We start from the raw sequence: 13,266 nt of genomic DNA, 5'->3' as shown, positions 1-13,266 counted from the left end.
ATTGTTTTCCATGCATGTGCAATTAACCATAATCATTCAATTAACATGCTCCTGTGGAATGGTCATTAAGGTGCAATTTGTAAGATTTTTGCAGTAAAATGTCCAAAAACCACTAGGCCAGTGTTATATATTTTGTCCAGCTGATTACTATCAATATCTGTAATGTTTTCAATTACTTGTAAATCATGAGAAAATTTCCATTCAAAACATTGTTACGGGGCAGTGCAGTCTCCTGTCAATGACGTTAATATCCATGTGACCCTTTGTCAATGCCTTTACTGATGTAAAAACCACATGACAACAGTGGTCGAGTTCGAAAAAATAAAATGGCGGCCAAGGAAGCGACTGGAGCACAAATTTAGTGTAAATAAATGTATATTTTCACTTTTTACACATTTTAATTGCATTTCTAGCGAGAAATTAGTATTGTAGTTTTCAAATATGTGATAAGTTATCACAAAGGCGCTCTCTGTTTATATTTCAAACACGCTGCCTTTGAAGTGCGTCCGAAAGCCTTTTTCTGAGCTGCCTTCATGCTACCGAAGTCATTTCCTCATGAGTAAGCGAGACAACAAGCCTTGAGTTTTCGGACGCAGCCAGTGTCGTGGACAAATGCGGAACTATGCGTCAGCGCCTGTCGGGCTACGTGCTTGCCATATGGACTATGGATTACTCTTTACCGTCTGTCAGCAAAGACAGCTCCCGTAAGCGTACCGGCCAACCAAACGACCCAAGAAGAGTTTGGAACAAAACGAGAGAAAGAATGAGGATCAATTTGGTGTTGCATCTGGATAGAGAGAGCTTTGTGACAACATTTAACTAGACAGAGTTTTTGATCCTGCCTGTGTTTTACGCGATGGGTGATTTGTTTTGATTCGTAACCCTTCAAAAAACGTATGCTATTATATTGATCACAACATTAGTGTGTAGATTGTAATCAGCGCGTCTTCCCGCGGACGGTATGCACATCAATAGGTATTGTACAGCAATATAAATGGTAATTTTAAGACACTTCACAATAAGATTTGTACTGTCAATACATTATGTGAAAAATCATTGTAGATTGTAAGTTGAAAACTTAATTCTGTGCTGTGTTAACCATCGAATTGGACTAATACTGTGGACTTTGAACTAATACTATGACTAACAAATTCGTTTTGAACATCACATATTAACTTACATAATGAAATAAACGATGTCATCAAACGCAACATTTATAAGACTTGATTACCTTATCCGTCAACGTGATTACTCGTTTGCGTCTGATTGATGGCCATCAGCGGTGGAGTTAAAGACTACAAATCCCATAATTCCAGGCAGCTTCAAAGCGTCATTAAACAACTCCATTGTTATTTATTTGATCTGGCGCCATCTAGCACGCAGATAATACAAATTGCATCTTTAAGACCTTAACAGCTTACAGAGAGTAGGCATTTAAGGTCACAGTTCTAAAAACGCAGGACACTAAAGAGACTTGTGTACCGACTGTGAAAAACAACCAAAGAAAGATGCCCAGGGTCCCTGCTCATCTGCGTGAATGTGCATTAGGCATGCTGCAGGGAGGCATGATACTGCTGATGTGGCTAGGGCAATAAATTGCCATGTCCACACTGTGAGACGCCTAAGACAGCGCTACAGAGAGACAGGAAGCACAGCTGATCATCCTCGCAGTGAAAGACCATGTGTAACAACACCTGCACAGGACCGGTACATCTGAATATCACACCTGCATAATAGGTAAAGGAACAATTGCCCAAGTCACACCAGGAACACACAATCCCTCCATCAGTGCTCAGACTGTCCGCAATAGGCTGAGAGAGGCTGGACTGAGGGCTTGTAGGCCTGTTGTAAAGCAGATCCTTACCAGACATCAGCAACAACGCCGCCTATGGGCACAAACCCACCTTCGCTGGACCAGACAGGAGTGGCAAAAAGTGCTTTTCACTGATCAGTCACAGTTTTGTCTCACCAGGGATGAAGGACGGATTCGTGTTTATCGTCAAAGGAATGAGCGTTACACCGAGGCCTGTACCCTGGAGTGGGATCGATTTGGAGGTGAGGGGTCCGTCAAGGTCCAGGGCGGTATATCACATCACCATCGCACTGAGCTTGTTGTCATTGCAGGCAATTTCAATGCCTTGCGGTACAGGGAACACATCCTTCTCCGTCATGTGGTACCCTTTATGCATGCTCATCCGGACATGATCCTCCAGCAGGACAATGCCACCAGCCATACTGCTCGTTCTGTGCATGACAGCAATGTCAGTGTTCTGCCATGGCCAGCGAAGAGCCCGGATCTCAATCCCATTGAGCAGGTCTGGGACCTGTTGGATCGCAGGGTGAGGGCTAGGGCCATTCCCCACAGATTTGTCCAGGAACTTGCAAGGGTCTTGGTGGAAGAGTGGGGTAACATCTCACAGCAAGAACTGACAAATCTGGTCCAGTCCATAAGGATGAGATGCACTGCAGTACTTCAAGCCACATCAGAAACTGACTGATACTTTTGATTTTGACCCTCCCTTCATTCAGGGACACATTATTCTATTTATGTTAGTCATATGTCTGTGAAACATTTTAGTTTGTCTTATAGTGTTGACTCTTAGTGTTCATACAAATTTTTACCCACATTAAGTTTACTGAAAGTAAAAACAGTTGAAAGTCAGGGGGCGTTTCTTTTTTTGCTGAGTTTAGTTATGTATATTATATTGCATTTCTGCCATGAGATCCTAAAAAAGTTATACAATGCACCTTAAACCCTTGTTGATTTGAGCAACATCTGCAATTAAAATAAAATATAATCTGTACCTTCTGTAAGAGTGAGACCACAACCACAGTGACAGAAGTAAGAGCTGTTTTCTCGATTTGCTCAAGAGTCTGTTTGTCTCTGGCCACGCGGCTGCTGGAATGAAGCTGTAAATGAGAAAAACAAACATGCGCAAAACTAATGATTATATGCATTTATATTTATTACATTTAATTCATCTTTTTGAAGTATATGTCAGTTTAGTGGCTTTAAAGGGGACATTTCAAAAAACTTTTAAAGATGTAAAATAAATCTTTGGTGTCCCCATATGTAAGGTTTAGCAAAATATCATATAGATAATTAATTATAGCATGTTAAAATTGTCACTTTCTAGGTGCGAGCAAAAATGTGCCGTTTTGGGTTTGACCTTTAAAATGCAAATGAGCTGATAAAATGCAAACACTGATCGCCATAATGGTGGTTTGTTGAAATTGAAACTCAATTGTGCTGTCAATTATTATTTTTCTCTCTTTCTCTCTGCACTAAAGGCAGTGCCGTGGTTAGATAGTGCAGATTATGGGGTGGTGGCTTCTGACATCACAAGGGGATCCAAAAGATTTTCACATTCTTGCAGGACATGGTTTAGCAAAACAAAGTTACTGGATTTATCTTTGTCACATTTTCTAGATTGATAGAAGCACTGGGCACCCAATTATAGCACTTAAAATTATCCACTACAGAGGGACTTTAACTCTTTCCCCGCTAGCGTTTTTACAAAAAATTGCCAGCCAGCATCAGCAATTTCTCTTAATTGACGAGATAACTGGTCAATGGCAGGGAGATAGTTAATTATGAATACTACCTAGAAATCACAAGTAAAAAATCATGTTTTGTGCAGGAAACGAAACTAAACTAAAGTCTACAGTTTTTTCAAGAAAAAGCCCCTTTGAATATATCAACACCGAAAAGCAAATAATACTCCTCCAGGCATTAATGGGTCCTTTATGAAGACAAACTCGACAGTATTACCTGCGTGCTTAGAGAAACATCCATGTTATTGGAAACGAAGTGCAGTAATATACTGCCGTAGGACTCCATCAGAAGTCTCAGAGCCAGTTCCAGCTGACTGCACTCCTGTAGTGTTTGTAACATAGAGGCCATGGGATTGAGCAAAGGTCCGACCAGATCAGTATCTGAGAAAACAGACAGACAAATGTTTACCGAGCTTCATCTCAGACTCACAGATCAAGACATTAGTAAGAGACTCTCACCTTCTTTAAGAGCACAATACGACAGGCAGGAACAGTCAAAAGGATAAAGCCTTGAATCTGAAATTTTGGAGAAAAGAAAGTTTTATGATTATAGCATAGTCAGTAAGCAAAGCATTTCTGATACTTTTACACTATCAACATAACATATCCATACATTGCCCATTTATTATATTCTTTATCATCATACACAAGTCTTTATTAGGTAGTACTATACTGCTCAATTTTTATTAAAATACTGTTTTAAAATTCTGCAAGGCTGTGACTTATATTTGTGACCCTGGACCACAAAACCAGCTATAAGGGTAATTTAAAAAAGCTTTCCTTTGATGTATGGTTTGTTAGGATAGGGCAATTATTGGCGGAGATACAACAAATTTTGAATCTGAGAGAGTGAAAATGAGCACCTGACAGTGGTAACAGATTGGTGGTGATTTTATACTGGAGCGGAAGCACTGATACTGGATCCAGAACAATGCCATCTTCATTAAACCTGTCGTTAAAACTGGATTCGGTGTACACATCCTCTCCATCGCTCAGGGATGATTCCTGTTCAGAAAATCACAACAGTCAGTCACCTAAACATCTTAAAGGAAAACACCACAGTTTTTCAATATTAGACTATCTTACCTTTACTTAGACATATTAATACATACCTATCTTTTTTCAATGCGTGCACTTTTAATTTTTTGTACTGCGTTTCTTGAATGTGTTAGCATTTAGCCTAGCCCCATTCATTCCTATGGCTCCAAACAGGGATGAATTTAGTAGCCACCAAACACTTCCATGTTTTCGCTATTTAATGACTGTTAAGTTACACGAGTAAGTATGGTGGCACAAAATACAAATGTTTTGTGTGGAGCCATTGAAATGAATGGTGCTAGGCTAAATGCTAACACATTCAAGAAACACAGTACAAAAAATAAAAGTGCACGCATTGAAAAAAGATAGGCATGTATTAATTCATCTAATCTAGGTAAGAACATAGTAAAATATTGAAAAACAGTGGTGTTTTCATCTCAACGATCATGCAAAATATATAATAGGAAGCCGACCTTGGCGAAAAATCCGTAATCTTCAATCTGACACTGTCTGTATACATCTGCAGCGCTCCTGGTGCTCTTGCACAACTCCACACAGTCAAGCAGCAGGTCTGTAAAATTTATGTTTTTATTTCTTTTGAGTTGACAAATAAGTGAACTTTTAATGAATATGAGATGCGACAGTGCTTTAGTACCATTGTGGCAGATGGTGATGGCCTGGCAGGCCAGCCCGTTAATGACAGCGGGAAGATTCACTTTCTCAGGCAGAACCATGGGCACGTTCTCCTCGAGCATTTGGCAGAGGCGCTGGGCGGTGTTAAACAGGACTCTTCCTGTGCTGCAGCTTGGGTGGTGCTGGTACAGTTCACTACAAGAGTTAAGAGTGAGAGAGATAATAGTTAATGATTTAATGTCTGAATAAAAATGTAAGTATATTTATCTGCAACAATCATGCAAAATAATGGAAATTGTCAGAATCTTTAACACTGTCCATACTTCATGTAGTTCACAAAACTACATCAGAATGAAGCTATATAATACTATCACTACCCAAAACTTGCATACCTAAGAATCTTTAGGGCCTTCTCCACGTCTCCAGCATCCAAAGCTCTCAGCGCCAGGTCTGCCCACAGCTCCTGCTCGGTCTTCTGCAGCTGTCTGGCCAGCCGGTGGAGTCCCGCTTCAGTCGAGAGCGATTTCGTTTTGCCATCTGGATCGTTGGCTATGGCGGTATTGTCATCCACTCGGTTGGAGACTTTGTCGGGATGTTGCTTTCCTGAGCGGCGCCACGCCTGCGTGTTCTCGTAGGCGGTGATGAGCTGCTGGCTGAACTTGTGTCTCACTACGGGATCGTCGTACTCTGCCGGTGTCAGGAAGATGTCAAAGTCCTCCTGAGATCGAAGACAGGAGTTTAAAATTGGAATGTCTGAACGTTTACAAAAAATTAAAATAATCCTTTTGAATAAATAGGCACCTGTAGATGTGCAATGGCTGCGAACATCTTCATATTGTTCTCACACTCTGTTCTCTTGAAGGCATCATCTATAGGGAGCAAACAGATAAGTATTATATATTATATTATATAACACAGCAAAGCCATGAATTCATATCCCAATGAATTCATACACTAATAAAAAGTAAATACCTTGTACAATAAATCGCTTTGGATTAAGCTGTGCAAATTAACATATTCATAGACATTAAATCCAAATTAAATCTACTCAATTGTACAGCTTGGACCATATATATGAATATGCAAATTAGTCCCCGCCTCCACTCTTTCCCACCAACTTGGACCATAGATATATTTGTAAATAGATGCTACATTCAGCAGGTTCAGACAATGTTAAGTCCATTGTCACACAATGCATACATGAACGGTAGAGTTTAACTTTAACCATAATAAAAAACACCTGATGCAGCTCATTAAGGTCTTACTAAGCATTAGCATACTAGAAATATCCAGGCAGGTGTGCCGAGGTAAGCTGTAGCTAAATTCTGCAAAAACCGGCCCTCCAGAACAGAGTTTGGGCACCCCTGGTTTAGAGTCTTTTCACTGCATGGGTGAGCATCACACTGACGCGATCGATCCAGCATCTATACATAATATCTATAGCTCGAACTACTGATCCACTCATTCAGCTGTGATGATGTGATTGGTCAATTTGCGACGAAGAAACGGAAGCGATTTCAAACCACGGGAATGAGATGACTGTAATTTTATAGAGGAAATACTAAGTAATGGTGTTAAATGAATAATTTGTACATGGTTTGTCTTAAAGCATATTAAAAACACCACATAGGCATATAAACGACAACAAAAACTAGATTTTTTACCACAGGGGAACTTATGTGTGGAGTACTTGCCTGTCTGAATGCTCTGCAGGTACTTCAAAGCCTCAACCATAATCTGTGATGTGAGCATCTGTAGTTTCTTGTGCTGTTGATAAAAATGCATTTTTATTGATAAAGCTTTAATGCATCACACTCACACACACACAAACAAACAAACACACACTGACCTCATTAGAAATGTGTCGCTTGTCCTGAAGCTCAAGTCTTGCCCAGCAGGCCATCCGCTCAATCACGTATTCAGCTTCTGAATGAGGCAGATTCTTCAGCAACTCAATGCACTTCTCTCTCTGCAAAAAAATATTCTTTTGTTATTCCAAATATGGTAAGAGGCGTAACATTTCAATCACACGCTTCAGGAATTCGGCCAATCACAACAAAGTGGATAGCTGGCCAATCATATATTATATGTAAGGAATAACTGACGACGGGCCATTGAATTATAAGAAAATAATGCACACGCAAATCCGCCTCATTCGCTCGTCTAGTTTAAAAATCTGAACTTTGGCCGAAAATCATGCCGCGTTAACCAATCAGGAGCTTGCTCTAGCAGAGTCGTAGAAGCCCCTCCCATGACACGAATTTCTACGTGAATGTCTCGAATGACTAGAATTTCACAGATTTTCAAGTGAGTAAACTCAAAGTGTTCAAGGGTCCAACTACGTGGGAATAGTATGTTTTTGCCGCCTTCATGTTTGGTGTGAATCCAGAATTACGCCTCTTACCATATTTTCACAATGTCTGAGTTCAGGATTTTTATAGGTGGGCCTAAAACGGTGTCTCGATGACGCACTTGAACCCCGACGCATGGCCCCGCCCCTAACACAATCGCGAGCATCCATTCATGTTGTAGTGGTATTTGAAAGTTAAGAGACTGGACGTGGTTTCAATGCCAACAATGGACACACCCCAAAGTTTGAGAGCAGAGAATGCTGCCTATTTTTCCACGATTTTGATAAAATACATTTTTTCATTTTATCTACTTGCCGTTTTTTTCCATCATTCAAATTTGTTTGGGTGCTTAAAGGCAGGATAGGCAGGAATTATCTAAAAAACTTTTTTGCAGGTTTGTTTAAACTGTCTTTATATACAAATACATGATTAGAATACTCTGAAAGAGAGAGTGTGGGACTCGGGTGTCTGTGGACCTCTCGCAGCTGTTTTGAACACAGTTAATTATTTCCATCCGGGACGAAACAAATGATTAGCTTGCTCAAATATCACTCTCTCTCGCGACCATGGCTCCACCCGTTGCTATGGGATCTGCCCAGACATGCGCACACCCGATTGATTTGAACGTGCACGAGGCAATAGGAAGAGCAATAGTACAGCAGAGAAATAGCACTAACAACTCACAGAAACTGCATTCACATCTTACAGTACCTGCATATCCAGTCAGCGAAGGCAAAAAAGGAATAAATGAAGCAATCAAACGAGAGGAAATATCGCGTGGCTTTTCCTCGAGTCGATGATGCGGTATTGTCTGCGGAGTGTAGTCCTCGTCAGAGTCAACAATGCTTTCATCACAGAAACTCTTCCATGCAAAACACTGGCTGAGTGAGTACTAAAAGCCATCCGTTTATAAAAGCCATCTGTTTATATTCCTAGTGATAAAGTTGGGTGTATTATTACATGTGATTGTGACTTGATGTTATTACATGCACCGCGCTCCTTCCTCTCCGCTTGTCTGAGGTAATTCGCGCGTTCATGTGTTTTGGGGGCGTGGCTTAAGAAGAAACCCAGACGGGAGGGGGTGGAGTGAATGGAAAAGTTAGCTGTGTTTGGAACAGTGCTGAGAGGTGTGCAGACACTCGATTTTTATACTCTCTTTTTCAGAGTACTTACATTTTACTTATGTATTGATATATAAAGTCAGTTTAAACAAATTTGTAAAAAAGTTTTTTTAGATAATTCCTGCCTATTCTGCCTTTAATAACACTTTTTTTCTGTGGTGTGACAAACTGAGAACACATTTAATATCAGACTTTACAGGGACTTTAAAGAACACGTTGAACCAAATGTGCACATCCTTTTTTTCACTGTCCTATGCAGCATTTAAAGTGATACCATGTAATTTTTCAACCTTCATAATACATTTTCAAGACCCTTGTGATAGTACATCGACTTTAAATAGGTTGAATGACATGTCTACCATAGCCTGACGGGGTCTGTATCACTTTTACTCGTATTTTAAAACTTAGGGTTTGTGGTAGTAACCAGAGCACAAAAAAAAACTACAAAATTCGACTGCTTTACGGCATACGTCACTTCCTCCACACAATTTGTTTTAACGTGAATTTTGCTGGAGGCTACTTAAGGAGTGTAGAGAGCAGTTTCTATTGTGTGACTCTGTGGCACAGTCTTTAGTGTCACGGACCTATGACACGGGCGACCCGGGTTCGATTCCCCTTTAAGGCAATTTTTAATATAAACTGTTGATTCATACATAAATGCGATGTTCTTTATAAATTACGGCGATTATATTGCATATAGTTCCCTGTATTCAGATGCTGTGTTCACGTATTTACCTTTCTTTTTACTGTGTCTATGATATTTACATACAATCCATGTTGCTATAGCACTCAAACTTGCTCACAGTGTAAAACCAAACCCTATTCATTCACCAATCAGATCCGAGCGTTTCTCTCTTCTCTCTTCCTCATTTGCTGCGTTCCGCTGTCACTCGCGTGACGTATTACAAAGTGGCAGACCTAAACGCATCGGTTTACTTGGATTTGGAGCGATTTTCACACAAAAAAGAGGAATAACGAGCGCCATTGCGGAAAATCCTGGTGGCGAGGGAGAGAGAGAGGATGCAACAATATTTGTTTGAAAAAAGGCAAGGAAATACGTCTGGTCGTTTCTGAATTGGAAGGCTGCAGCCTCCGGAGGTCAAATATGCAGGCTGCACACGTCATCAAGCCTGGGTTATTAAGGTAAACTGAGCATTACATTCGCAAGTCATAAGCATACTGCAACAATTTACGATTAACTAAGTATAATAGTCAACTTTGTAATTGTTAATATTGTGAAATAAGACAGTCTTGATGACGTATTAGAAATACGACATCCGGAGGCTGCAACCTTCAGACTGAGAAATGGCTTCTGCCACGAGTTCCTCATCAGAAAGTTGTAACATGACTGCGTTTCTCCCTGTTGTCTCAAAATGTTGATCGTTTAGCATTTTAAATGTTTAGTTTTTAGTTTAGTTTTAAGGTTGGCCAGTTCCTTTCCTTTGCGACAGTGCTGCGGCGCTTGTGGGCTCTAGGGGCGCTAGAAGTGAAAAATACGTGTCTAGCACCCCCTAGTGGCCAAAAGTTTCATGGTGTCCCTTTAAATCTAAAAATTCACAAGAAATCAAAAGAAGCTAATGTACTGTAGGTAAATACAGTTCAGTATTCGTGTGTTTACCCTGTTATGCTGTATAAGCTGAATACAGTGAAGGTGGTAGATCTCAGCGTGGTTAAGTTTGTATGCCTCCGCTAGCTTCAGAGAGTCCTGAAGCGAACTGGAAAGATCCTGCTTCAGAATATGTCTCACGAGCATCTGGTGAAAAAACAACAACACTGATATATCAGCTACTGACATAAAAAGTGAGAAAAGATCTAAGGCCCCCTATCACTCACACAGACAGACGCAATCTTACCATAATCTCTCGAGAGTTTGACAGGGCTAAGCTGCGAATGCCGTAACATCTGAGAAGCTTCTTGATTTCCATCAGTCTGTAACCTTCTCGCAGAAGCTCCTGTCTGAATATTAGTTTACAGTCAGTGACACTAACAGAAATTAAAATAAGAAGCTACAGAGCCTTTTGTACAGGCAGCAAAATTTGCTAAACACGAAAAGTCTGATACATCTTTGATCTGAGGTTCTTACTTCGGATGCTCTTTCTCCAGGTGCTGCTGAACAAGTTTCTCAATGGTGTCGCTCCAGGGCACCACTGCCTTATACATGATCTGAATCACAGCATCCATCACTTTCTGAAACATGATAAACAACAAACTATCAAATACAGAACCAAGTAGTTACCCTAATTATCAGTTCGGTGTATTAGGGCTGTGCAATTAATCGTTTTCAATATAATCCAGGTAATTCGATTAGCGTATCACATTCTATTTCTGTCATTTTGTTTTGTGTTATAAATCCAGCGCATCATAAGTTCATGAGGCTGGTTTAAAACATGTTATAAAGACAATTTTTACAATATTTACTGAATTAGTGTGTGCCATATGTGGAGTATAAGTGAATCGCTAGTTACGTATGTAACTGTGGTTCTGTGAATTCCGGATGACCGCCAGAGGCGGTGCAAAAGCACTAGTGGGATTATCGCAGCGCCAGCTAGATAGGTCGAGAAAATATACCAACAAAGTCACATGGTGACATAGGCTGAGCCCTGAGCAATAAATAGCCAACCAGCTCAGCCTTCTGCCTCATGAACGCCTTTCTCGCGCATTCCGCATGACAAAGAACTCTGGCGGTCATCCGGAATTCACAGAACCACAGTTACATACGTAACTAGCGTTCTGTTTCATTCCTCCTGACCGCCAGAGGCGGTGCAAAAGCACTAGTGGATGACTCCTACCAACATAGTCATGAGGAATGCCACCCACCTTAAATCAAGGTTGTCCTCGGAGGACCGCAGAACAGACAGCATGAGGGGCAACAACGTTGATCTTGTAGAAACGGGCAAAGGTACATGGAGAAGACCAAGTAGCAGCTGTGCAGATATCCGCCATAGATACACCCCTGAAGGCAGCCCAAGACGTAGACACCGCCCTAGTGGAATGACAAGCGACACTACCTGGCAAAGGTCTTTGAGCATGCTTGTACGCCATAGTAATAACCTCCACAATCCAATTCGACAATCGTTGTTTCGATATGGCGGCCCCTTTCCGCACGCCGCCATAACAAACAAAGAGCTGATCCGTTCGCCTAAGGTGAACAGTAGCAGACACATAACGTTTCAGGGCCCGCACGGGACATAAAAGATGACTAGACGACCCGTCCGACTGCGGCGTGGGCAGAAAAGACGCCAAAGTGATAGACTGGTTAATGAACTGCGGGAGCAGGACTTTAGGTAGAAAAGAAGGATTCGGCCAGAGAACAACACCGGAATCCTCTGGCAACCAACGCATGCATAAGTCACTAATGGACAAAGCCTGTAACTCACCCACACGCTTAGCAGAGGCCATTGCCAACAAAAAAGCAGTCTTCAAAGATAGCCATCTCAGGTCAGCTGTCTGCAGGGGTTCAAAAGGTGGCAGACAGATAAAATCCAGAACAAGCTGTAAGTCCCATCCAGGAAAACGGGGACTACGAGCGGGCCTCAGCCGCCTAGCCCCTTTCAGAAAACTACACACGAGGGCGTGGGAACCAAGTGAACAACCATTAACTGGTCCATGATGCGCAGAGATGGCCGCAACATACACCTTCAACGTGGAGGCTGCTTTGCCTGAATCCAGAACGTGTTGTAAAAAACTAAGAACGTTTGGAACATCACAACATACCGGATCAAAACCTCGCTCCTCACACCATGAGGAGAAGAGCTTCCAACGTGCGGCATAAAGCTGACGTGTAGATGCTGCTCTAGCATTAGTAATAGTCTGGACGACAGCAGGTTCCAGATTAGCTAAAGGACAGTCCGACCCAGAGGCCAAACCCAAAGTTGTAGACGGTCCGGATTGGGGTGCCAAACAGCTCCGTCCATTTGAGACAACAGATCCCTCCGAAGCGGAAGCTGCCATGGTCTGCCCACCAGCATGGAGAGAAGCAAGGGGAACCAAGGCCTGGCTGGCCAACGGGGTGCCACAAGCAACACAGTGTGATTTCCCAGCGCTATCCTGTGTAGTGTTTCCCACAGAAGTGGAAGCGGAGGAAAGGCATAAAGCAGCCGGCTTGGCCACTCCTGGGATAGAGCATCCTGTCCCAATGGGCTGGACGTCTCTACTCTTGCGAACCACCAGCGACAATGAGTGTTCGCCTCTGTTGCAAAAAGATCCACCTCTGCCTCCCCGAAACGCTGCCATATCATCCGCACCACATCCGGGTGGAGCCTCCATTCCCCCGGATGAAGAACGTCCCTGGAGAGAGCATCCGCTACCTGATTTTGCAACCCTGGCAGATGAACCGCCCTCAATGAAGCTATTCGAGGGAGCGCCCAGGTGAGTATCCTGCGGGTAAGATTCAGGGACTCGAGGGACCTTGTCCCACCCTGATGGTTCAAGTGAAACACTGTTGAGGTGTTGTCTGACCGGATGAGGACATGTCGGCCTGCCAGAACTGGTAAGAAATGCTGCAGAGCCAGAAAAACTGCCCGTAGTTCCAGAAGATTTATATGATCCTTGGACCGGGTTGGGGACCA

General features: G+C 42.2%; 1 protein-coding gene and 1 pseudogene across 2 annotated transcripts in view; one reads left to right on the top strand and one right to left on the bottom strand.

Moving 5' to 3' along the window:
- Positions 1 to 13,266, bottom strand: part of kntc1 (kinetochore associated 1) — a 64,732-nt gene that overhangs the window by 30,745 nt on the left and 20,721 nt on the right. For both annotated transcript variants that reach the window (XM_073860252.1, XM_073860254.1), the window contains exons 25-37: positions 10,782 to 10,885; positions 10,552 to 10,654; positions 10,317 to 10,451; positions 7,076 to 7,195; positions 6,921 to 6,993; positions 6,028 to 6,095; positions 5,619 to 5,944; positions 5,249 to 5,421; positions 5,067 to 5,164; positions 4,419 to 4,560; positions 4,015 to 4,071; positions 3,773 to 3,936; positions 2,806 to 2,910 (exon numbers count right to left, since the gene is read on the bottom strand). In XM_073860252.1, the coding sequence (XP_073716353.1) occupies positions 2,806 to 2,910; positions 3,773 to 3,936; positions 4,015 to 4,071; positions 4,419 to 4,560; positions 5,067 to 5,164; positions 5,249 to 5,421; positions 5,619 to 5,944; positions 6,028 to 6,095; positions 6,921 to 6,993; positions 7,076 to 7,195; positions 10,317 to 10,451; positions 10,552 to 10,654; positions 10,782 to 10,885 (1,668 nt within the window). The remainder of the gene's footprint in view (positions 1 to 2,805; positions 2,911 to 3,772; positions 3,937 to 4,014; positions 4,072 to 4,418; positions 4,561 to 5,066; positions 5,165 to 5,248; positions 5,422 to 5,618; positions 5,945 to 6,027; positions 6,096 to 6,920; positions 6,994 to 7,075; positions 7,196 to 10,316; positions 10,452 to 10,551; positions 10,655 to 10,781; positions 10,886 to 13,266) is intronic.
- LOC141358747 (uncharacterized) lies at positions 1,509 to 2,237 on the top strand (annotated as a pseudogene).

This window comes from Misgurnus anguillicaudatus, chromosome 22 (genome assembly GCF_027580225.2).
Source record: "Misgurnus anguillicaudatus chromosome 22, ASM2758022v2, whole genome shotgun sequence".
NCBI classification, from domain to species: Eukaryota; Metazoa; Chordata; class Actinopteri; order Cypriniformes; family Cobitidae; genus Misgurnus; species Misgurnus anguillicaudatus.
Note: the sequence above shows the minus strand (reverse complement) of the source record. Positions and strands in the feature narration are given on the sequence as shown.